The sequence below is a fragment of the Homalodisca vitripennis genome, chromosome 4 (assembly GCF_021130785.1).
Source record: "Homalodisca vitripennis isolate AUS2020 chromosome 4, UT_GWSS_2.1, whole genome shotgun sequence".
Classification (NCBI taxonomy): domain Eukaryota; kingdom Metazoa; phylum Arthropoda; class Insecta; order Hemiptera; family Cicadellidae; genus Homalodisca; species Homalodisca vitripennis.
In genome coordinates, this window is record NC_060210.1 from 148,341,364 (window position 1) to 148,368,344 (window position 26,981).

General features: G+C 30.6%; 1 protein-coding gene across 1 annotated transcript in view; it reads left to right on the forward strand.

The window, feature by feature from the left end:
- Positions 1 to 26,981, forward strand: part of LOC124360293 (vitellogenin-4) — a 58,153-nt gene that overhangs the window by 17,157 nt on the left and 14,015 nt on the right. The window contains 16 exon segments of the mRNA XM_046813797.1: positions 1,335 to 1,493; positions 1,838 to 1,977; positions 3,736 to 3,889; positions 6,675 to 6,853; positions 10,269 to 10,437; positions 12,308 to 12,458; positions 12,619 to 12,794; positions 13,483 to 13,700; positions 13,995 to 14,205; positions 16,111 to 16,281; positions 16,284 to 16,341; positions 17,769 to 17,973; positions 21,219 to 21,385; positions 21,588 to 21,685; positions 22,682 to 22,815; positions 23,769 to 23,886. Of these exon segments, the coding sequence (XP_046669753.1) occupies positions 1,335 to 1,493; positions 1,838 to 1,977; positions 3,736 to 3,889; positions 6,675 to 6,853; positions 10,269 to 10,437; positions 12,308 to 12,458; positions 12,619 to 12,794; positions 13,483 to 13,700; positions 13,995 to 14,205; positions 16,111 to 16,281; positions 16,284 to 16,341; positions 17,769 to 17,973; positions 21,219 to 21,385; positions 21,588 to 21,685; positions 22,682 to 22,815; positions 23,769 to 23,886 (2,508 nt within the window).

Sequence of the window (26,981 nt, forward strand, 5' to 3'; positions counted from 1 at the left end):
ATAGAACATTGGAGATCTATTCTAGCATTAAAATCTAACCATGTTAAAGATGTTCATATTTAATCAAACAATACTATTACAAGAAACTTAATAGTACAGTTTTAAAATGAATTATTTTGAAATGATTTAACTTGTAATTTAAGTGCTACAAACCTATCATTTTCAGTTTACTCAACAATTATTCAGCAACCATTTCAGTGTTATAATTAAGTTAAAATTAAAATTAACAATAAAAAACAATAACATTTAACTTATATTACAATAATTGATATATACTACAGAAAACAATAAAAAATATAAAACCAGGAAATAAATTATGACGTAGTAAACCTATTAACTTAAATTAATAAGCACAGGCTAACAAATTTCAACTGAATAAAAAACATTATTCTTGAGCCATTTTCCTACTATTATTTTGCACTAGTTACGGGGGCTTACTGTACTTCTGATAACTATCAAAGAGTTTTATTTTTGTTTAAGAATGACTTCTTGTGAGTTTATCACCTTATTGATATTAAGCCCAGCAGATAATTTTTCTTGTAAGATAATATTGTGAGTGTTTGTCTAATATGGAGTTCATTTAGTGACTCTTTGACATTACTTAAACTTCAAAATATTACATGTTTGAAAGAGTAATTATTTGACATTCTTTAAAATGGGTAGATGTGAATCCATATCAGAAATATTCTTACTGCTCTTAAAGCTTTCCTTTTTACATATAACTAATATATGTATGATAATTTTTACACAGATGCTCCACATGACAATCCCAACTTAGCCTACTATCAAGATGCTTACCCAACAACTTAACTGATTTTTTAAAAACAATATATTATTTATCTATTTATTGAATGCTTCCTTAAATACTATTTTTTTAGTAATTATTTAAATTTATTTTATTTTGAAAACATTTAACTTAAATTAATTGTAATATAAGTTTTTAATAATATTCTTGGTTTGTAGATTATTATATTTAACCTTATGACAAGCTCTAGTGTGTCATAAACTGTTAATTCAGTCTCCAGTAGTTTCTGTGATTCCAACTAATTTTAAAAATTTAATCGGCTCAAAATAATCACTAAGTTTTAATATGATTTAATTTTTACACAGTAATATTGCAAGATTATCTTTTTGACATCTGATCTATGATAACAATTTTTGTTCCATCTCCTGTACCCAGTTAAAACAAATAATACTTTTATGTATAATACTAATATTATTATTATTAATCTTCTGTTGTAGTTGGTGAAGATTCAGATTTATATTTTTTTCAGATATGTTCTGTTATATAGAGAAATATGCATTTCAGCTAAATGTTATGATAAATTTTTCAGGTTGGTCTTTACGGCAAATGCAAAGCAGAGTATATTGTGCAACCTTTTCTAGGCAACTTGAAGCATGTGAAAAAAATATTGGATTTACAGTCCTGTTGGAACCACCCGATTACATTATGGTCAAGCAGCCCAAAATTTATATGTCCTAATTCATATCAGGTAATGAAGTATTTTGTTTTTACTGATCAATTATATGTAATACATTAACTATATAATAAAACACACATCAAATAAACAAACTTTTGTTAATTTTCTTACATTAACGTTTTAAACTTATAGTATATTCCGTCATTCTAACAAATTTATGATGATGGAAATGGGCTCATCTTTCAACAACAACATCAACTACTCAACGATTATTTATCTATATGAAAACAAGATCTAAATGGACAATAAAATGATTTCTAAAAATGTTTTTCATATGCTAAATCTAAGCTTTTATTTAACAAAGATTATAGCTTTAAACCTCCAACAACTAGTAACAGATGGTGTAATCATTACAGACAGAAACAGTATCCTACAGTGAGAGAGAATATTTCATCGACATGGGAGCCCCAATGATGATACAGAACATCACAGCAAGGGGTTCAATCACGTTACAGCCGTTCCAGGCTCAAGCTGAAGCACATTATTCTTTAGTTAGGTGAGTGAACGGTATCCTACAGTGAGAGTATTTCATTGAAAGGGAGTCCCATTGTTGTTACGGAACATCACAGCAAGGGGTTCAATCACTTTGCAGCCCTTCCAGGCTCAAGCTGAAGCACATTATTCATTAGTTAGGTGAGTGATCAGTATCCTACAGTGAGAGTATTTCATTGACAAGGGAGTCCCATTGTTGTTACGGAACATCACAGCAAGGGGTTCAATCACTTTGCAGCCCTTCCACGCTTAAGCTCATTAATTTTTAGTCAGGTGACAGTCTTATCTTTACATGTTTGCACTTAAAAAATAGTATTGTTATCAACAGATACAGGTCATGTATTTTGTAATCTGCATAATATGTAATAATATGTTTTTAATTTTCTTTTCCTAGGCTGAAGATTCTTATCACAAAATTATATCATAAGTACTTCTTGTAGAAACATTAGCAAATAAAATGACCTATAACTGTATCTTATAAATTCAATGTTAATTTATACTATAAATTTGTATGAGTTTGTTTTGGTCTTACAATTATAGGAGATGTATCAAGCATCTCATTTTAAACTTATGATACAAATTCAAAAGCTTAAGAGCTTGCTATAAAGCTTTATAAAAAGATAAGTAAGTTTTTTCATCATAAGCCATAAAGTTATTAAACACAAAAAATATGTTTGCATGTCTACTAATGATATCTTTAAAATGAGATCTCTTTCAATTCGGAAATATATAATAAGGGTTTAAAAATATTTTTGGAATCCAAAATTGCTCTTGAATTTTAACTAGAGGCTAAACTGAAATGGTCACTAGTAAAGTCATTTCTTAATCTTAGCTTAACAGAATACATTTTAATCATCATAGATAAGGAAAAGATAAGATTGAAAAGTGAAATTTTCAAAAAAAATATAAACTAGATGCATTGAAATTTGATAAGATATAAGATTTGATTCGATATGACTCATCATTACATTCATGATCTTGGAGATATATATATATATATATATATATATATATATATATATATATATATATATATATATATTCAGAGGCATACGTTTGGATCCTGTGAGATTGCAATGGTAACTTAACTGTCCAATAAGTATCAAAAACTCTAAGTTTGTATTTGGATAAACATATTTTCAGTGGCATATATTTGGATTCCGAGAGATTGCAATAATAATATGTTGTGGCTGATGCCTTCCTCAAAGGTTTATTCATTAATCGTTGACTATATTTTTTATAGACACATTGAAAATATAATTTTTGTATGTATTTATTTATGTATAAGGATTATTTGGTATATTAATATTTATAAAGTATATTAATAGTTTTCTGTAAAGAATATTTGAAAGTAAAGTATTATTGTTATTACAAAATTTGGATACTATGTTTTATTGAAGTGTGATATAATACTTATGACTTTGAAATTTCACTCCTACATTTACATGGCCAAAACTGCCTATAATATAAATATCCTGATTTATCTTCTTAATTCACTCAAAATACTATGATAAATAATAAATAATAATGAATAATTATTTATGGCTGAGATGATGATACAAACCTATAAATAATTCTGATTAAAATGTCACCTTTGTCTGTTAATTAGGAACACGGAATGAAAAGAAGCAGCTGTTTAAAATCTTTAAGGTTTCTTTCCTCTATTCCTCCTTAAATATGAACATACATGCTTGATAAAATGTGTCTCATATTTATATATCCTGAATTATATGCATCATATAATAAACAACTGTTTAAATAGCCAGACTTTGGTCTTAAAAGATGCTGGTGCAATTGAGAAGGAACTACCATTTCCATCTGAGTCAGCCAACAATGCAGAATTGATTTATAAAGAGCTACTGCTAGATGCAACTCATGGCATACCCCCTGCAAATAAAACAGAAGTTTTACAAGAGGTAGGTATTAATATACTTAATAACTTTGTAATAAAACAACATAATAAAGAAAAATTTAAGCAAAGCCTAACTTATATGGGGATCAAGTTTATGGGGAACCTGCCAGGTAGCATCAGGAATGAAAACAATAGTGTTAGATTCAAAAATAAATTAAAACAGTTTTTAATTGATTTATCATGTTATAACTTTGAAAAGTTTTACTTCCAGAGCCATGTATTTTGATTTTGATTTATGAAGTCAAGTAGAATTAATTATAATTGGGTAATAAAAACAATTTAAATAATATTAAACCTATTTTCAACTATGGATATATGTGCAACTAATATAACATCACCTTGAATTTATTTATTAAGAATTACGCATTCATGTACATTTGATGTATGTCTTGAATAAAGATATTATTGATTGATTGATATTCTAAGTAAAATTACTTATATTCACTGGTACAATAACTTAACAGAAATGAATGGTGCCAAAATATTCATACACTTTTTATCCTATCACATTTATTGTAGTTCAATAACTGAAAACTCAATTCTTTCTTAGCTATTTGAAATATTATATATTTGTATATTGTCAAATAATTCTAATAATATTATAAATGTGAAAATGCTTTTATCTGTTTATACTGCTTTAATGCGTAAACTAATCAACTGATTGCACTGAAATTCATCCTGGGATGAATATAGGTAATTCTTATGTCAAAAATCTCTCCAGGTTACACCCTACTGGTCATTAGAGCAGTAAGTTGCAAAATATTAATTGAAAGTGCCTGTTAAATGTGATCAACTGTTTTGTGTAAACATTGTTTTATGACAGTGTAGGTACCGTTTTACTGGCACATGAGGGGTTAGCTTTGAAATTTAAATGTTTGTGAAGGTTCAAAAAAAAAGGAAAACGAAAATCTTCTGAAATAAATAAGGTTCAAACTAAAATAAAACTTCTTCTTGAAAATAATTACTGGATTTAAAATTAAAATTAAAACTTCTTGATAACTTTAAATTCAAACTTGTAATATATTCGTCACTCCAAAAAGGTACAAAGTTCTTACAGCTTGTCTTTTATTCAATTTTCAAAATTCAAAACTTTCACACTCTAATCTGATCTGGCAATCCTTCACTTTAATTTATCATCAAAATTCAATTTTATTTTGTTATAAATTTTCTTTACTTTACTTTAAATATTACTTCTTTTCAGTGTTAGAGATTTAAAAATTCTTCAGTGTTAGAGATTTAAAAATTTTTCAGTGTTAGAGATTTAATAATAGTGCTGAAAGCATCTGTAACAACCACAAAGCTCTTTTAGTATTTTTATATAAATTTATGTAAAATTTTCATGTGCTCACTGCACCAACAAGTTTTATATTGCACAGATCAAAAGGACAAGTTCCTAAATTCCCATTAAATTTAATTTTTACAATATTTCTTTCCCCAAAATTATTCAAAATAACTAAGAATGAATATTGACTGGACTCCAGTTAAAAGGTTCACTTACCTGCAGGTTCGATGACGATTAGCAAAAGATTAACTCTAAGCACTTTCAAAGTCTACTTGTTACTATAACTTCCGATAAACTGAAACGGGAGGTACAGCACGTCTACCTCACCCCACCTCTCAATTTCGTTATCAAACACTGCCATCTGCGATGCGCGCCTCGCTGATAGTAGCCTCTTTTGTACAGTCCAGTACTTATCATTCTTCTGGGCCTACTCCTTCCACCGGTAATCCAGTTACCCCAGAATTACAATTTAATACAATAGGTACAACAGGCACAACTATATGTTTTCATAATCACTATTTTCAATTGTTTACATCTATAGTGTGAAAGCATAGAGAAAGTAGATAGTAACAACACTTCTTATTTTAACCTTTTTCTGCTATCGTTCTTGAGCACAGAATAAGAAAATATCCTGATAAGAAAATTGAGTTTTACTAAAAATATATTTTTAATGTACATTTGAGCAAATATTAAGTGTGCAGTGCCTGATCAGTACTGTAAACATGTACATATAAAAGACAAATTTGTTTTCTAACTTTTACTATACATTTATAGAAATGTATAAAACCCATCTGAGTTGTCTTTGACAGAAATAAGGCTTCTCAAACCTATGTATGTATTCTCTTGATCAGAAAGAAAACAAAATCAACTATGGCACAAAAAGTACTAAGACTGGATAAATTACAATGGCCATAAATATACACATTTTGATATATTTTCTTGGTCATGGCAACAAGGCAAATTCAACATTGGTATAGGAAATATAATTCACTGTAACCAGAAGTGCTCATACACTTGCAAAGCCTGCATTATACATACTACAAAATTAGCTGTAGATTAGTAAACAATAGCTATGATAGTTATAGATCTTAGTATATCTGTATGAGCTTTTTATGACATTTAGAGTAATTTTAAAAATTATATATTCTGCAAGATAAGTTTGATTTTTAGATTATATGGAGAGTAATAATTCAATACTGGAGTTGTGAAATCACCTAGCTTGATTGATTCCTTGGCTTTTGGGGAAATGAAAGTAAGAGATTCATAAATTAGGAGGGAACCAAATACTATTTGGTTTCAGTTCCAAGAACTCTGTGAATTAAGGACACAATACAGAGGTTTGGTGAACCCAAGCATGTGATAAACCAAACATGTTAAGCCATTAGAAAGAGACTAAGATTGAGCGAAGGATTAGATGAGCCTTACTCATTTCTTTATCTTGTTCCCTGAAAAACACAATTTTCACCCAAGTTAAAAAAATGTGTTAATAGTCTCCTTTAAATAACAGATATCAGATATGCTGAAGGACATGGGCAACAGTCTGTGGTGGGAAGTTGGTGCAAGAGGACTCAACAACGAGACAGTTCACAACCTGATAAACCTGATGTGGTGGCTGGAACTGGAAGACTGGGAGCAGCTATACAGCACAGTGACCTTAGGCACAAGCTACCAACAGGAGACAATGCAGTAAGTTACTCCACAGAGTAAAATAAGAGTAAATCCAAATGCTAGACTAAGATGGTGGCTCTTTTCCACTTTCTCTCCTAGTCACGAACAGTGGGCAGCATAAGTTTAAGTATGATATGGCAGTCGAACTAATGGTCCACCCAGCATTCTTTTGGAGGAAATAGTTTCTGTGGGGCTACAGAATACCCCCCTCCCCTGCAAAAAGGTTTCTTTTCTTGGAATCCGCATGAAAAATACCTTACTTAAAATATTTTGTAGCATTTATTTTTTAAGAATTGTTATTGCGAAGTCACAATAGTAAGGCTAAACTAAACTTATAGTTAGTTACCTGCTGTTGATCGCTGCATAGGGATATGTAGGATGACCTAATGGAGTGGGTTACCACTACAAGAGCACCACGTCCCCCACCCAGAATATGTTAAATGCAAATAATATTAAAAATTGTAACAGCCGTCTGAGAGAATTATTATTATTCTTATTTTATGCTCTATAAAAACGGCTATAACATAAACGAAAATTTACCCTTTTGGAGATCGCCAAAAGAAAAGAACAAAAATTAAAACTAAGTTAATTAAAAATTAAAAGAAAAACAACAGAATTTCAAGAAAATTACGCTGTATTAATGAGAATAACAGAGGCTTGGAAAATAGTTATATCTTAAGAACTAATAGACACATCCTCCACCTTTTACGTAGAATTTATACATTCTAAAATTGATTTTCAGAATACATATCTTTTATCTTTTATAAATATATATTACATATATTTTACTTGAAAATATAGGCGTGTATCTTTATTACTTCAATAATATGTATTTAACATTTATATGTTTTTAAATTTATAAACCATATCATCCCTGACAAAAAATATTGGGATATAAATTTACATTTATTTTTATAGAGGATATATTTACTGTGTATACAACTACGTAGATTTTGAGACATGAAATTAGTAATTGTGTGTTTTTTTACTGCGGCTGAGCGGTTGACGTCCACTGCATGCATTGTGCAGTTAATGAACCTAGACAAATAAATCTAAGAAAAAACGTTTATTTTGTTTTTTTTATATTTTAATGTCATCATACTCGTGATAAAAAAGACTCTAATGCCATACTAGACATCCTTTTGGGTAACAGTTTTAGACAAACTACTACAGGCTTCAACCTGAGATCTGACAGGGAGGCTAAGTATAGGCAACATTTTTGTTAATTTTTCACATAACAAATTAGCGTTTTAAGCAGTTTCTTAGAAGCAAGAACGCTGAACCTGAAAAAATAAAACTAATAATTTTTAGTATGAAAAGTATTAAAAAACACTTCAATATGAAAATTAGAATAAAGTATTCAATGAAAGAGATTTTGTGAGACAAATTAATAATTTTTTACAGCCAAACTTGTTTAATCAAAAGATTTGAAATTAACAGACGAGAACTTCAAGATACTTATATTTTACATATCAACGGCCCACCAGAATTAATATTTATTATGAATTAAAGAAGTTTCAACATAAAACTTAGAGCTAGAGTAAAATTTGACTGTGCCAGGGGCTTGATTGTTGCTTTTAACAACCCTTTGGTGGCAACCTAGAAAATGATTGCCAATTCTATTTTGTTATTATTATTTATTTATGTTTTATTCTTGAAAATGAACACTCTCTCGCCCGAAGCACGGGAAGTGTGGTCTGTATTATAACCCCCATGGATCGCAGATGGACTCGTCATTCCGAAAATTTACAAATCTTGAGTCTTGTGTTTTATTATATTATTTCATCTGTTACAGTTAAACTATCAAAACAAATAAAAACGAAACTGAACTATGATATGTTGTTTTACTACGAATATGCTTTCAGTTTAACACAAGTTAAATACACTTTGAATATTTTTATCAACGGGGGGGAGTTACAATCCCCCAAACCTCCCCCCTGGATATGCCTATGGATCACTGTGACCTTTGTTTTCAATCCAGTCCATCACAGCATGTGACAATGCATTTGAAAATATCATTAACAAACTAAATTCTACTATTTGTTCCACAAGCTGTTGTTTTGAACTGTTAAAAGTTTATAAATATAAATCGCTTGTAATTCACATTGTATACACATGAACATTGTGAATTACGAATCAAATGTATGTGTGTGTGTTTTTTTTTATTCTAAAGATGTCAGGAAAAAATCTGTATGAAATTAATAACTGCCCCGCCATCTCCAGCAACATGAACTTAAATAAATTTGAATATTTGGAATGACAAAAATAACTTTTAACACATAATATTCGCGTACATGTTTAATATTTTCAATTACTGACTAATATGAGTTTAAGTCAAATATAAAAACCAGACTCTTACATACAGTACATATTTTTGAAATAATGTATATCTTGACCTACGGTTTACATTTTTGTTGAACTCATAGTGGACCATCCTCCACTGAATGTGAATAGTCATTTAGTCATATAATATTCACTCTAAAAGTTATTTCTCTGGTCTAAGGTGCATTTACTAAGTTTCACTTTCCTAACTTGAGCTAAGAAAAGAATATTAAGCCATTCACAACAGGACTACATTGTAACTTTTTAAAACTGTAAACCAGCACCATTTTTTAAGAGTTGTACCTTTATAGGTCGGATTGTGGAATTATGATATCCTAATAGAACTTTTGAATTTGATGTACTATGTTACCTATGTTCTCATTTAAGATTTTCTTCTGGCTACTTGTTGGGCATCCTTCTGATATGACAGAAAACTGATAGTAGCTTCTAAAATTAGATTTGTAGCTAATAGTAATGTTGTACTAAGGGTTATTGCTTTATCTGTAATTGTTCAGAAAATATTAAGCTACTTTTTGAACATCCTATTATACATTCCCAATTGGTTGACGAGTTAACCTCAAATTTTCTTTAAAGAAGTGGTCCTCAAGATTATGAAATGAAAAAAAATATATGTAGTGTGCAGGATATAACACGAAGAAATTTATATATGGTTTGTATGTACATATATTGATATGTTATTTATATGTTCTATGACATGTATACAGATATGGTTTTGTCTTTAATTACCTTAATAGCATAATGTTTTGAGATATTTATTCTATTCATATTTAATGTTCCAAATTACTTCTCTTATTTCCATTATTATTTAATATGTTGTTCATACCAGCAAGCAAGATTGTTATCTAATCATAAAAATAAACAAAAATTATATAAATAGTGTTTTTTAATTAATATCTTCTTCTTACTCATGAGCTTTAGCTTAGTGATATAATTTTATATATCATCCCAATGGTAAAGTACTGTTTATTTTTGTCGAAACTGACAATAAACTGTACTATTAAACTTTGATTGTATGATAGAAAATACAAAGAACACAAGACACTGATAATGCAAATCCAATGTCTTGCTGACAAAGTTTTATTAATTTCAGACACTTATTCTGGGAGTTGGTGCCTGTCGTGGGTTCCTCTCAATCTGCTTTATTTATAAGGGACCTTGTCAAGACAGAACGTATTAAAGGTCTCTTAGCTGGACGTCTACTAGTCAATTTCCCCTTTTATCAACGGAAGCCTACGGAGGATCTTCTTACGCAGTGTGAAGTAAGTTTGAAGATGTCCTCTTTGAGGTGTATATTTTATTATTATTTGTCAAGATATAACTTTAAAGACGCTGTTCAGGGAATAGTTTTGATGGTGGATGGGGTTAGAGTCAACATTGTTGGTGTCAGAGAATCCCCACACTCAGTATCAATCCAGCTGTGATGGCATATGTATATGAAGTTTGACCTTTTATAATTTTTATTGTTGACTTTTTAAACAGTAGTTACACTCTGCAGACCCCATGCCATGGGGGATCCAGGTATGGGCAGGGGGGAAGAACCTGAAATTTTGTTATTTTATTCTTAACTATTGGAACAAAAATTCTGAAAATGTTCTTTGTATTTTTACTTAAATTAAATGCAACTGTTTTAATTGTTTACTGTATTAAATTATGGCAGAATTGACCTAACCACTGCTGGTGGTGATTATCATTCAAGTGAGTGATGGCAGCTGTATTCACAGTTAAACTGACAGGAGTTTAGAAGTAGTGCACCTAGAAATTAATTATTTACTATATTTAACAATAGCTAAATTCTCAGTTTCCACAACAAACTTAATCAAATCAATTTTGCTGAGGTCACTGAAAACACTCTCCCCTCCAACCTGAACTTCTTCAGTTCCTCATCAACCAAGATGTCTCGCTTAGTGCATCCTGAGCCTACACTATGACTATGACTATTAATAAATGACAAGAAACAAAAATCGTCAAACTCACAAAAATATACAAGTCAATACCACCTAATTGCCCTTTATCCACAAAAAGGAAACAGATGCTTTGTTCGTACTTTGATGGCAGGGCAAGGTTAGTAAAACTCATGATAGGTAATAATCATATATAGGTGAATATTAATATCCAATCCAGAAACTATTTGTCACACTAGATGATATACTAGATCTGTTAGTGGTTTTAGGTTCTGAAATTGGTAGGATCTCATTTGAAAGGTTAGCTTGGGTTCTTCAGAGAGAAACTCAAAGAAGTGAGGCTGACCATGAGAAAAAAACTTGTTCCTTTCATCTAAGTAATAAATACTTATCAGGTATTTACTCATCAGGGTTTCAGGTCAGGACCGATTTTATTTATTTTTTTTTATTTTATAGGCAACATCAAACCATTTTATGGCTCATTTAAAGCAAACAGACCATCATTCAAAGATGCCAAACAAGAAAATCATTTGACTTAAAAAAAAAAGTATTATGGCAAAGTTAATAGCGTTGACATGAATATCTCTTTGAGAATAGTTGTGTTATTCTAATCGGTGTGGTTATGTGCACTTCCATACACATAGTTGTGCTAGCTGTTTGCAAACAGGAATCCATGTTTCATCACAATAATGGTTAATGGCATCAGGGACTGGTTGGTCTAAAAAAAATAATGACGAATCAAGGTGTTCTTCAAACTTTCAAAAAATATTAGTTGAAAGTCTCAGTTATTGTGTTAAAATTTAATAAGGGTTTAGAATTCATAGGTAATTTACAACAGTGTTTGCTCTTACATGCTTGTTGAGACAATCTACACCAATATAAATCAGGAAATTTTACAGTTGACAAGATGATTATGAATTTTGTAAGTATAGTAATACTAATCCAAAGTTGGGATTAAATACTCAATCCTTTAATACTCTTAATACCTTTAATACTCAACGCTTGTTTAAAATATTTCAACCGTTTTATGTTTTAATTATAATATCTCAAATATAAACAAGATCCAAGAACTGTGAGTAGGTAGTTTACAAAATATTGTAAAAAGTATTAAACATAATAACAGAATTATAGATACATTTATTATTGGAAAATAAACATAAGGCCCTTTTTATATCATTTGTTAATGTTTGGTGATGGGAATATCTACAGTATAAAATTATGTTTCTAGGAATTACTTCACCTGAAACCACCTGTTGGGAAAGATGTGAGATATTCCGCAATTCTAAGTTTTGCAACTTTAATAGATTCAACATGTGCACGACAGTGTAAAGCAGATACAATCGACAGATATGCCAAACTCTACCTTGATAGATTTACAGGTAATATTTTAATCTGTCAGTAACCTTGTTTTGTTCATAGTTTGAATCACAATAATAATTATATTGTAATGTACTGTTACAAAATTCACACTATTAAAATATCAAAATGCTTTTGTCAGTAAATTGAAGTTCAATGGAGATAAAACCTTGTGTTTTCCAGATAGCGATGAATATGAAGAGCGCATGTTGTATCTGCAGGGACTGAGCAACATTGCTCTCAAACAGATCTTGGACTATCTGACCCCCACTATCACAGGTCAGGCTACCTCTGACCATCACATCCAGTTTCTGGCTACCTGGGCAGTCCTAAACACTGCCTACACTAATCCTGATAAAGTAAGCGAATTTGTACATAAACATTACACTCTGTAGTACTCTTCAGTTGTTAACTTAAAAAATGATTCATTAAATTTATTTTTACAATACACCAGAAGAGATCAGGGCCATACTCAGCTTTTGCGGGCCCCGGAAAAGATATTTGGCTCGGTCTTATAACCCCATAGACATGTAGCGGGGCTTGTCCCGTGCCCCAGTAAAATTATCCAAAAAACTGGTCTGAGTTCGGGCCTAGAAGAGATACTTACATAGTATTCTTTTCAGTATCTAAATGTATGAATTGTGTGTCACATAACTGGAAACTTTCCCATTTGTTGTGAATGATGTTTTTAGAATATATTTTATCATATTTTCAAATCAGTAAACTAGTTTAGAATGTTTACCTTTCAATATTTTGAGTGTGCCAGTTTTGTGTTTTAAATCTTCTATAGAAATTTGTAACTTTCTCATGTGTTCCTTAGTTCCGTGATTCATCTAATTTTGCTCTTACCAATCCACAATTGACAACATGGACCTTACCAAGTGTGGGAATTAGGCATCAGCAGTGTAAATCAGTCAGATTGATACCATAGTGGTTCAAAGCTTATTTTACAAAACTGAAGATCCTAACAATTCTCTAGTCTTTGTAGTTTTAATTAAATGTATTTCTTTTACACGAGACACAAACATTAACCTTATGTTATGACAGGCGTTTGAGCTATTCTGGCCACTACTGAACAACCGATCACAGACGCTTGAGATGCGAGTTGCAGCTATGACCATTTTGATACTGTCCAAGCCTACATCTGACCGTCTTATCAGCCTGTACTGGTACATGCAGACTGAGCCCAGCCTGCAGCTCTACAACTATTTCTACACCACCATCAAGTCTCTGGCCTCCACCACATATCCATGTTACTACAACATGTGAGCATTAGACATGACTTGTCATTGTAATTTCCTGAAAAAGTATTGCTTGTAAATTAAAAGATATGTGTATGGTACTAACTATGCACTTAGTTGCCATCCTTATTGCAATAAACATTTTCTGTTTCCATTGTTCAGGTTTACTAAACAAAATAATCTTACAGAAACTTTAAATTACAGTTTCTTTTGCCAGTATTCAACAATAATCTGAGTTATTTTATCTTTATTCAAACCGAGATAATGCTAAATAATCATTAATTATTAAGTGTTACATGTGTACTTTATTCTTTTTAGAGGATTGATTGCATCTCAGCTTTCAAGATCTATAAAGAGGAAATCCACTCCTTGGGCAACTGGAAATTATTTGTTAGATTATGAAGACAAAGAGAGGGGCTATGGTGGTATGCTGCAGCTATTGTCAATCGGAAGTGAACGGACAGGTCTACCGAATGTTTTTATTTTTATGACAGAACAACACTCATTGGGAGTAACAACTTCATATGCTGTAAGTAGTTTTTTTTTTTTTTTTTTTTTTTTTTTTTTTTTTTTTTTTTTTTTTTTGTAACAGTGTCTTATTCTAAGCCTAAAAATCGTTTTAATACAATTAATATGAGAAATAATAAACATTATTTCCTAATTTGTTAACATTCTTTATGGATAAAAAAATAGTGTGGCTGTTAAAAATATATATGACATACAAACAATAGAATTTTATACTTTTATTGATTAATAAATTGTTATATTAATTCAAACAAACTCTCCAATAACATAAAGTTTTTTATTTTTGTGAGGCCTTTCGTACTCAATGAGTACATCTTCGGACTCACACAACTGAATGAAAGTAATAATAACAATAGTAACATAAACAATTTTGTACTAAATAAAAACATATGTCATTAAAAATACAAAGAGGTAATATTCTATGACAGCACAGTATGTTATATGTATATATAAAAATAAAGTTTATATTTAGTTAAATCAAATAAAGTAACGGTGAATTTTGAAAAGGTCCAGGTTCGTTGTTTACCAGATTATTTTGGTTCTTTTTTATAAAAATTGTTTCATATGCATCAAGGAATTTTGTATTTTGTACTTCTTTTAATAATTTTGCATTTGAAAAAGAGTGTCCAGTTTGAAGTGCATGTTTTGCCATGGCTGATCTTTCTTCCTGTTGGTATTTTAAACATGCCCTATGTTCCTTAGCTCTCTGTTTTAACTTTCTTTTTGTTTGGCCAATGTATTTTAAATCGCAATTGTCACAATTAATTTGATAAATTCCAGATTTTTCTTCTTCATTAATTTTATTCTTGGGATTTCCTAATATATTCTTTAATTTAATTTTGGAATTTGTAGATACATTAATATTGGCATGTTTCTTAAAACTTTTAGTAATATCTGTAGATAGATTGTTGTAGGAAACAGATATCCATTTTTCAGGTTCTTTACTTTTGATTTGATATAAGGTTGTTCTAGAATTTCTTTCAATAATTTTCTTTTTCTTTTTTATCATATTGTCAATCATGTTAGTTTTGTAGCCATTAAATAAAGCAGTTTCCTTTATTTTCTTAACTTCTTTTTTATAATTTTCTGTTGATAATGGAGTATGTAAAAGCCGATGGATTAAATTGTGAAAAGCTGCTCTTTTTTGTGATGGGGGATGAAATGAATCAACTGGAATGAATCTGTCATTTTGTGTTGGTTTTCTGTATATATCGAATTCAAAATGGCCATTCGTATTTTTCATGATTAATAAATCGAGAAATGGGAGTTGATTTTCATTTTCTATTTCACAAGTGAATTTGATAGAAGGATAAAAGGAGTTGAGAGAATCGATAAAATTTTGAAGATTTTGTTTCTTGTCGAAAACAGCAAAAATATCGTCAACATATCGCTTCCAGATTCTGGGAAAATAATCCATTCTGGAAGAAAGATCAGCCATGGCAAAACATGCACTTCAAACTGGACACTCTTTTTCAAATGCAAAATTATTAAAAGAAGTACAAAATACAAAATTCCTTGATGCATATGAAACAATTTTTATAAAAAAGAACCAAAATAATCTGGTAAACAACGAACCTGGACCTTTTCAAAATTCACCGTTACTTTATTTGATTTAACTAAATATAAACTTTATTTTTATATATACATATAACATACTGTGCTGTCATAGAATATTACCTCTTTGTATTTTTAATGACATATGTTTTTATTTAGTACAAAATTGTTTATGTTACTATTGTTATTATTACTTTCATTCAGTTGTGTGAGTCCGAAGATGTACTCATTGAGTACGAAAGGCCTCACAAAAATAAAAAACTTTATGTTATTGGAGAGTTTGTTTGAATTAATATATCATTTCCAATAAGGCAAGAGCTTCAAGAATGTAATAAATTGTTGTTTTAATTTTTAGCTGTATATAAAGGCCGAAGGAGTGGGAGAAGGCATCAAACGCCAACTTTACAAGATGACAGTAGATACAAGCATCAACTTTAAGAAGATTGCAGAATTTCTAACAACTCTTAAAATGCCTGTAAAGAAACAAGAAGAAATTCACTTGGAACTGATATTTAAAATCGACGGAAAAAAAAAACAGTTATAACCCAATATTTAAATACTTCATCTTTCCATAATATATCTACAGGTAAAACGGTAATTGAAATCTTTAGGTTATGAGCTAAAGGTTAGAAAAATCTTAATCTCAAGTCCAAGAAAATCTATGTTTTGTTCATAGAGAATTCTGTAATACCATCTGGTATGATATAATTTAATTGAGTAAACAATAGTGACATTATGTTCGAGTTATCAGTAAAAAAAAACTGTTTGTCGATGTATAACCTTTTGACTGGTACAAGCATTGCGCAATTCAGTTCTCGGAGATAACTGACTCATTCTTTTAGGTCAGTTATCTCCGACGAAGTGTGACATTTTCTTAACTCTTAGCTAAGAAAATGTCACACTTCGTCCTATGGCATGCCTTTTCTTTATAAAGTACACATTCTCTAGGATAAGGCTTTTATTAGTTTGCTTAAAGAGATGCATCTTGTTTAGATAGTAAGTATTAATGACAGTAAAATAAAAAAAGACTCCAATGGTTTTTTTCCAATTAAAAACTAAAAGTTTGTGCAGCACTCACTGTGGAGAGAATTACAGTTTGCTTATTGAAAACAATGGATACATTTTTGAACTTAATAAACAAGTATTTTCCTTTAAATTTAGAATACATTAATTACTATGCAACATGTTTCATTACATTGGAGTTTAAAATGAAACATTTCTGTTTGTCTACTATCATTCTTCAATTTAATTATTCAATTAAAAAATATATTTTATTACTTTTAAATTTTCGTTTAAAAGTAATACGAGTAATTGTATCAGGTATTTGTGGTCCATGTTATAAGGATGGTTCTACATTATTTATTGCATTTGTGGTTCCAGTTTATTACATCAATTGAACATGCTCTATTATCAAATTGTAGGAGTCTCTATAATTTTCTATCAGTGACATGAATAACTGATAGCTGTATTCATTTGTAACCATAAATACCCTTGAAACAATTATTTCATAATGTTTATATTTACATTTTTAATTAATATGTTTATTGTAACAATATCACATACAGTGTAATAACTACATATTATATGATAGTAAATTCCAAATAAAATTTGTATTGGTCTTGAATTATACCAAATGTACAACTTTAAATTACCCTCAAACTAGGGAGTATTGAAGTGAAGACACCAGTACACTGATGAGTGATTTATTGGATCCAAAGTCCACACATAAGATATCGGACTGATTTCTTTTTCTTTTTCATAAACTGTACTGTTCGAAACAAAATTCCAAAAATATAGTAAGTACATTAGCTATATAATAGCAACTAGTTTTAACAAGTAAACTACCTAAAATTTTATTTAAAAATAACAATATAGTACACAGACAGATTAACTAAGCAAATAAAGCAATAATGAAACAATTACATTTTAGATTGTGACTTATTACTTATATTTCTTACATACTTTATGCTTGTAATGGCCATCACTGATTGTGTTCTAAATTTGACTTTACAGTTGTTAGAAAGCTGAGTTCAGTTTATTTTGAGTTCAGTGTAAACTACCAACGCCTCATGTTTCCTTTATTTCTGATGCGGAATCAGCCGACCGACCTAGGTGTGCCCTCGTTGATCCAGACACGCAGTGGCTCCTTAATATCTGCTCGAGGTAGTGTTAGCCAAGATGATGAGGGCAGGGCACGCAATACTGAACTTGATTTGAGGTAATTTCTAATTACGTATTCATAGTGGAGGATTGTAAAATCCGCAATATGTTTAGAATATAGTCAAAGTCAAAATTTCTTTATTCAAAATTTGTACATATACAGTTACATACACATACAAACATCAAATGGTGTCAACTATAACATACATAACATAACATACATTTACATAATAAATGGACATAATTAAATTACCTTATTTTAACAGTGTATTTCACAACCACCTATCAGTTTATAAAAAACTCATCAAAAGAATACAAAGATTTACTTATAAGATATTGTTTTACTGTTTTTTTTTTAAGTAAAAAACTATCAATTTTTAAAATATGTTCTGGTAAGCTATTATAAAACTTAATACCTGCTACTTCTGGTTTTTTTGAGGTAATTTTTAGATTTATATGTGGTGCTGCAAGCTGATTACGATTCCTAGTTAAATAATTGTGCGAAGCCCCCAATTTTGGTAATGTGTCATTTACTTTTTTTACTACAAGTACCGTTTCCAATATATAAAGTCCGTAAATAGTTAGAATGCCTAGATTCGAAAATAAATGTCTTACCGATTCTTGATGGTGTAGTTTAAGCATAATCCGTATGGCTTTTTTCTGTAATATCAAAATTTTTTACAAGTTTTTATCATTTGTTGCTCCATAAAGCACAACGCCAAAGGAAATGTGGGACTGTATATGAGAATAATAAACCATTTTCAAGGTATCAAGTTCACAGTATTTTGAGAGAGTATATAAAACAAATAACCCCGAGGATATTTTCTTTTCAATGTGCTGTATATGATTATCCCATGTTAAGTTCTTATCCACAATTATTAATGCTAGAAACTTAGTCTGGTCTACCTGTTTTATTTCTGTGTCAAGCACTTCAATTGAAGGTACTACATCATTTCTGTTTTGCCTAGTTCTGAAAGAAATAAAATTTGTTGTATCAGGATTTAACAATAGATTTTTACTACTAAAATAATTAAGTATTGATATTAAGTTCAGATTGGATACATTTTGAATTTCATTTAAAGATTTATGAGAAACAAGAAGATTGGAATCATCAGCATACAGAAACATCCTACTGTTAATGCTAGATTTTGGCAGACCGTTAATATAGCACAGGAATAGTATTGGCCCCAAAATAGAACCTTGAGGCACTCCATATTTGATAGTTTTAATTTGTGATTTTACAAAGCTAATTTGGCTGTCCTTATCAATATAAGATAGTTCAACATACTGGTTTCGATCTTTTAGGTACGAGATTAACCAATCTAAAACGATTCCTGATATACCTAAGCTGTTTAAAACTCCAATAAGGCTGCTATGGCAGACACTATCGAATGCTTTACTGAGATCCATGAAGATACCAACAGCATGGTCTCCTCTATCGATAGCATCTAATGTTGATTCAACAAACTCAATGCCAGCAGTAATAACAGACCTACCAGATCGGAATCCGTGCTGCTCATCATCAAATTTATTATTGTTCTCAAGAAATTCAACAAGCCTTATATACATGACTCTTTCATATATTTTAGAGAATGTTGGTAATATAGACAATGGACGGTAATTACTTGGGTCAGTTGTGTTACCTTTCTTAAATATTGTTTTAATTTTAGAATTTTTAATCTGTTAGGGAAAATGCCACTCACAAAAGAAGAGTTAATTACATGAGCCAAAGGCTTAACCAAAAGATGCTTAACATTCTTAATAATGGGCTATAATTGATAGTTAGGGTTAAATTAAAATTTCAATATAATTATGTGTAGATAATATTTAGTACATTTATACAATATTTTCTTTCAGTTATAAATGAGTTTTCCACTGGTTAACCCATTGTGGGTCATTGATGAAATATGTCATCATGCAGTATCAGAACCTAGCGGTACGGTGATTACCTCAGGTCGCAAAAGCGAAATGATTTTAATGTTACCTTCTATAGTTCTTACTTTGTCTTGTTCTAATTATAGTATTTCTAATAATGTCTTGTAGACTGCGTGAGCATCTTTACTAACTGGAATCTTTACGGAATATTTTAACAACAGTCTTTCATTATTTTTCTCAAACAAATTTGTGAATTTTCTATAAATTATAGTTTTATGTAGAAGTTGAAGAATCAGCTGAGTTTACTCACCGCTATGTAGCGCTACTGATCTGTTGTTTTCCTCAGCTGTTTTTACTATGGAAACTAGTTTCTTATTTTCGGTATTGGTTACATGTATAATTACGTGTGTACTGTTGTGCTTAATAATACAAGGATGGGGTGATAAATTGTCAATACCAATGAGGGCCATGCTGTCATTACAAGCTGTTTTATATCTGTTGGACATGTAAGTATCTCATAGTTTAAAGTACTAAAATGTCCTTTAAAATAACTTGCAGTGAAAAAGTAAAAATGATTAATAAAATTCAAAAGAGCGTTGTATTAGCAACAGTTTTACAGTAAGTCTCTGTGGTCTAATTAATTTTATTAAAACAGTTGAGACATGGATTGGGCTTATCTGGACTCTACCCTTATAATTAAAAACACAATTTAACTGGGAAACATAATTGGCTAATAGAAGCCCACAATGCGACCAGAAGTTATTATATTCCATTATGCCAATATGGACTACTTACAACCCATAATGGAAAAGCAAAAATATGCAAATATATATATATATATATATATAACTTTTATTTAGTATAACAAATTTTATATAAATATATCTGAGATTAAAATGCAAATCTTTTACTCTCTGGGGTGAGAATGCAAATGTTAACTAGATAATGGAGTTCTTTTATTCCAATTATTTTGCATTTTTTTCATACATTCGAGGTGCGTTCTAAAAGTAATGGGATGTTTTAAGTTTCACGAGTATAGAATCCAATTTTTAAGACTTTTTATATTATGGTGGTATTCATACTCAAACAGCTAGACATTTTATTATACTTGGCATAATGAGTACCAAATTATAAAATTTGTGTGATTGGCAATAGTAAATAGATTTTTGAGGTGGTTTTCTTTCAATGCTTCTATTATCTCATTATATTTTTAAATTTGTTATTGAAATAATATGGTTATTATAACTTTCGTTATGAATTTATCATGAGCTTTGTCAGTAATTGGTTCATTATAGGCATTCTCAACTTTTTACATTAAAACTATTATTATTTAATAACAGTTATTACTTTCTACTTTTACTTAATTATTATTCTGTATCTGTTTATTTTGCAAGAATATGTCACAATTATATTACATTATTCCAATAGATATTCTTGGAATGGTATAACAAGTCTGCAAGTCTACAACCCGATGAGTAACAAGTGGTATGGTGCCACTCGTAGTAGAAGTCTACATGTTCGCTTGCCTTTCGCTATTCAGCTTCATTTGGATGTTGCAAAAAACATTTTTACAATCAAGACCATTCAGCACAGAGGTAATTGCAAGACTTTAACCTTATGTATTAATGATGAGCTTCATGAAAATTATATCTAATGATCCCGTTTTTTTAATTTACCTAAAATCATTTTAAAATAAAATTGCACATGACTTTAGGATGAATTTGTTTGATTTAAAACTATTATAAACTTATTTATTTCTGGGATCACTGAAAAGTTTATTGAGTTTTTACCTTCCAGATTATATGGCTGGGTCACGGCTAGGGGTTGTGTGGCATGCGGTGTTCAATCCAGTACCCCATGGATCAAACAGTTGTGCCTCACATGTTGAAAAGGAAGTAAGTCAAATTTGAATAATTTGTTAAGTTACTTTTTTTGGAATTCTAAAGTTTTTACTCATGATTGTTCCTATTACAGATATATTATTATTGTAGAATGTTCAAATCAAAGTATATTAAAAGTAATTTTAAAACTTGTACACTAAACTTGGTAAAATTTAGGAGATATAGGATAAAAAGTTATTTTTCAACGAAAACATTCTGTTACCTTTGGACTTAACATTGCTTTTAACATAGCCATTTAGTACATTCTATAAACAAATTTACAATGTCAAATAAAAATGGATAGTATTTAATTACAGATGCTGTCTTTGTGGAGTTGCAAGCTTTTTTACTGTCAGAAATTCCAATATGAGAGGGAATCTAAATAAGTTTTATTTAAAAACTTGATGATTACAACTGAAGTTACCTTGTATGTAGTTAACACCTTCACTGCTGGAGTATATTGAGTGATATCGGCTACTTTTTGTCCTCCCTCTGTGCTGTAAGGCATCTGCCGGAGTCGTGTAAACATTGTTTCCTGCCTATTTAACTCTCCATTCTTGTGATGGATGGTGTGTTCTTGATATTGTGCAGCTATTTTAATGTTTTAATGTTCAACTGCTTGCCTTGAGGGCTTAAATTTCTAAACAGTATAGTTTTAAATTTTATACGTAAAACAATTCATTGTTAAAATTTGAGCCTGAATAAAATTAATATTAATAGGTATAAAAAAATATCAATCTAAATATTAACAATGAGTATACACTATTGAAGTATGTACATTTATTGTGTTGTAATTACTCTCCAAACTTATAAGTAAAAGTAGTCCTTTGTTTTTACTACCATCATCATTCCTTGTTATGAAGCTGATGACAAATTATTGAAAAAATTATGACAGGAGAAAAACATGGGGTTTTCTTATAAAACTCCAGAGAGAAAACAACAGCTACAATACTCAAAACATTTCAATTCCCGATCAGAATATGCTAATAACAGTAACTGATGACCGTCTAGGAATGGACCATGGATTCACAAGATCTTGGAGCACGGCTTGGAGCTAGTGTTTTCAACTGCCCAGGCAGAACCACGATTACAGATGCCCTACATCTACTGAAAAAAGCTTTCATGTCCAAGGAGAAGAATTACCAGTAAATATTAAATTGATGTATATTTAATTAATAATAATATTGTAAGAGAGTGTTAATTTTGTATCAAGAACTAGGTCTGCAAAATTTCATGCACAAACACTGAATTATAAGAATATTTGATTCACTTAAAAAGTTTAACTACCTGTATTAACACCTTCATTGTAGGTCTGTAACGAGTGAGGCCAAGGAGAACCATTCAGCCTCTGTGCCGTAAAAAGGCTGCCACAGTCAATGCGCTAATAAATGTATGATAAATATGTTTACAAGTTTTGAATAGCCTTTGACAACTAATCAATGTTAAAATATCCAATGCTATTTCATAATATTTGATCTATTATCCCTCAGAAAAATAACACGTTTTAATTTAACTTATTTTTATATCACTACAATATAAATTAACTAATATTTTGATTGATTTTCGTATTCATTATTAATTCCAACAAAATAAATTTTTAGACAGTGAAATTTAAAAAATTTTAAAACCATACCAGGCGTTTTTTTGGCACCTCAGCTAAAGGTAATAATTTTCACTAAAGGTGTTGGGATGTGACGTCTCTCCCAGCCAAAGAAGGATGTCTGGAGTGCTACTTTTGCCTAAGATCCTCTGCTTGTGTTCTTTTGGTTTCTTTGCCATTTGGTGGATTCCATTCCATACCTGTCTCATGGAGCATGACCTTGATGATCTCTCTCCTTTAAACTGTGCTGGTTTTTTAACCTCCAGCCCACCTAACTTTTGTATCGCTGTTATTATTGTGTATATACTACAATGTGCACAGCCTAAAAAATGGGTAAAAATGAACAAGGCACAATGTAAAATTATAAAGATCAGCTGTGATTTTGTCAAATAACTTAAAAATAACATGCTTTCACTATTGTAGATTGCTTTCCTAATACACATAAACTTGAATTTATTTGAGAATTAACAATTCTAAAAATTATTGGTTTTCTTCCAGGATGGTACCAGGTGGAGTTGCATTACTTGGAATATTTTCACTTAAAGAACAGCTGGCATTTCAGCCCCCAGGCAGTAACTGTGGGTTAATGTTGTCTGTTATGCCTCTTCTATCACAGGTTAGTCTAGGTTCAACAGATCAGATGTATACTAATTGGATAAACTATATGAAATAAGAAAAAAGATGTATTAACCTATGTAAAATTGCTTCGATCGAAGTGGTATTCAACTCAACAAATATTACTCGTAACATGCTAAAATCTTAAATTTGATAATTGAAAAGTACATAAATATCAAATTATAAATTGCAGCTTTCTACTGAACATTTAACATTTTGGTTTCAATAATTAGGAAAACCTGACAAAGGATTTATTTGCTGTAGCTTTTTTCTATAGCTTCCGATGATAAGTGTTTCTATAAAACTTGCCTATGTATGATTGTAAAATTTTCTTATGGCTTATATTAAATGCCAACTTATTTGCTTGCACCTGATGAAACAGTAATAGTTTCCTTACTCAGTTAGATTTGTACTTAACAAAAAAATCAAGAAGCTAGCAGTTTGCGGGAAACAGGTCCTTCAGATAAACATACATTCTTAGTTTATATTCATGCTTTCTGTATGCATTGTTTTGCAGTCCACATACACTCTATCTCCAGTGCAGTTTACAATGAAATCGCTTCCACAGAATTTGCTGGCAGTTTTTATGTCATGTGTATTAGGTCATCATTTCATCTTGGCCAATTTCGACTTTTTTGCAAATAAAACACGAGGTTTTGAATGAAACCACTTTAAATAAACTTGAAATGAACCAAAAGAATGTTATGGTAAAATTAATCTTTGTTTAAATTCTTATTTATGTAACATATATGATTATTTTTATATTAGAAGGTACTTTCAAAGATTATATTTGGATATGTTAAAAAGACAAACATTTAGAGATGAATACAATTTCAATTTCTTCTCTAGCAGTTTTGCCCAAGTCAATTCAAAATTTAATTAGAAAAATATCCCGAAATTAAGAATATTTTGTATGAATTATAAGGGCTTTCCATTCATAAACACTCCTGTTCACATTGTTTGAAATTTTAAAAATTCGTATAGTTTATTTTGAATATCAGTACAAGATTTTTCTTTTCAAAATATATTAAGTTTATTATTTCTGCAATGTTTAATGCCTAAATATTTATTCTAATCTCTATACACGAGGCATGTTTTTTAATTAAGGTCCGTTTGAACATAAATACACAACAAAAGGTTATTTCAAATAAGTAAATTTATTTTCAGAAAGTACATACTTCATTCTGTTTTTCTACATAATTGCCAAGTTTGTTCAAACACTTATCATACCTCTCAACCAATTTTAAAATACCCTCTTCATAAAAACTTGCTGCCTGCTCTGATAACCAATAGTTTGTTCACTGCCGTCATCATTGTAACGGTTACCACTGAGGTGTTGTTTGAGGTGGAGCAACAGATGGTAATCGCTCTGCACAAGATCAGGACAGTAGGGTGGGTTGTCAAAATCTTCCCAGCCAAAATTGTTCAATAAATTGTGGGTCTGACGTAAGGCCAGTCTAAGGTCTTGCATTGTTATACAGGACAATTCCCTTTGTCAGCATGCTGTGTTTTTTGTTTTGAATTGCTCTGAGTAGCTTTTTCCGGGTTTGGTAGTATGCTTATGCATTGATAGTGGTTCTTTGTTGCATGATGTCTACCAATAAAACACCATACCTATCCAAAAACACCGATGCCATGATTTTGCACTGGGACAGGGTCTGTTTAGCCTTCACCTTTACAGGTATGAGAAATTTTTGCTGCATGGGTGTGTGTCACCATGATGCAAGTCCCCACGTTGTAGCGCCAATTTGATGAGTGTCACCCCCACGTTGACTGCTGTAATTTGCTGAAAGCCCTTTACCTTGACTGTGTCAATTTGCTGCAGATCCCCTCCACGTGGTTGTGTCAATTTATTGTGAGTCGGTTCTTTAGTGTTGTTGACTCACCATGTAGTTGTACGCCTTTTTGTCACCAGTGGCACGTTGTTGTACCATGTTGCTCATCATGGTATTGGTCGCCATTCCCTTGGTACTGCTTAAAACTTATTAAATTTGAATGTCTGTGGTGTTATCACCAACAACAAATCTGTGTGTATCTCAGGTTTCAAAATATGTTAAGTAGTGATTAAAAAATGTAATATCACTCCATCACACTTTTTATAAAGGGGATATTCAAAGAAAAGTCAAACCAAGTGACCATGAGATTAATTTATTCCATGTCACACTCTCAATACATATTATAATTTCACTCACCTTGCAATGCTTTGATAATTTAAAAGTCTAAAATAATATCCCATCCTTCATTAAAATTTCAATACACTATACAACAGATCACTACTATCCCAGGAGAATCAACACAACCTCCTTGCTTCAAGTCAGGTGAGAGAAGACCGAATCTCCGTATAAAACTATGGATACCGACTCAAAACAATACTCATCCCCTCTCTCGTTCAAATCAGCGTCTTCACAAATAAATATAATTTGATTCTTTTCTTATAATTGTCGAAATTTATCACATTTACTATAATTAATCAATTTAAGTCTTTCTATTTTCTTTTTATTATTTTTTTCAAAGATTTTTATTTAAATTTTTAGCAACATGTGCTTTATGACGTCATCAATATACAAGTCATTCATCCCACAATTGGCTTTTCTGCGTAATTCTATTTAGTGTTTTTGTAAAACATGAATTTCGGTTATGTTTACTTCATTTTAATTGATCAAATCTTTTCCCGTATAAAGTTCAATAAATTTCTTCGTTATTAGTTAAATAAACTTCAATTCCGACAACATGTGATTCACTGACGTCACAGTCTGCCGATTCATTGACGTCACAGTCTGCCAATTCCCCGCGAATATTCAAATGTCGTAATTTGACCTGTTACAACCATATGCAAAACCCATGTTTCGTCTCCAGTTACGATCTGACTTAAGAAGCCATTAACTTCTTTATGATAATGAATCAATAACTTCATTGCACACTCAAATCTTTGGGTTTTTGGTTCTCTAGTAGGAGTTTCAGGACTCAAATGGAGCACAGTTTCCTGAAATTTGGGTGTTTAGAAACAATGTTGTAAAGCACTGATCTCAACACATCAGGAAATTCATTTGAAAGACCTGTTATTGTGAAGTGCCTGTCCTCACGAATCCTTGCTTC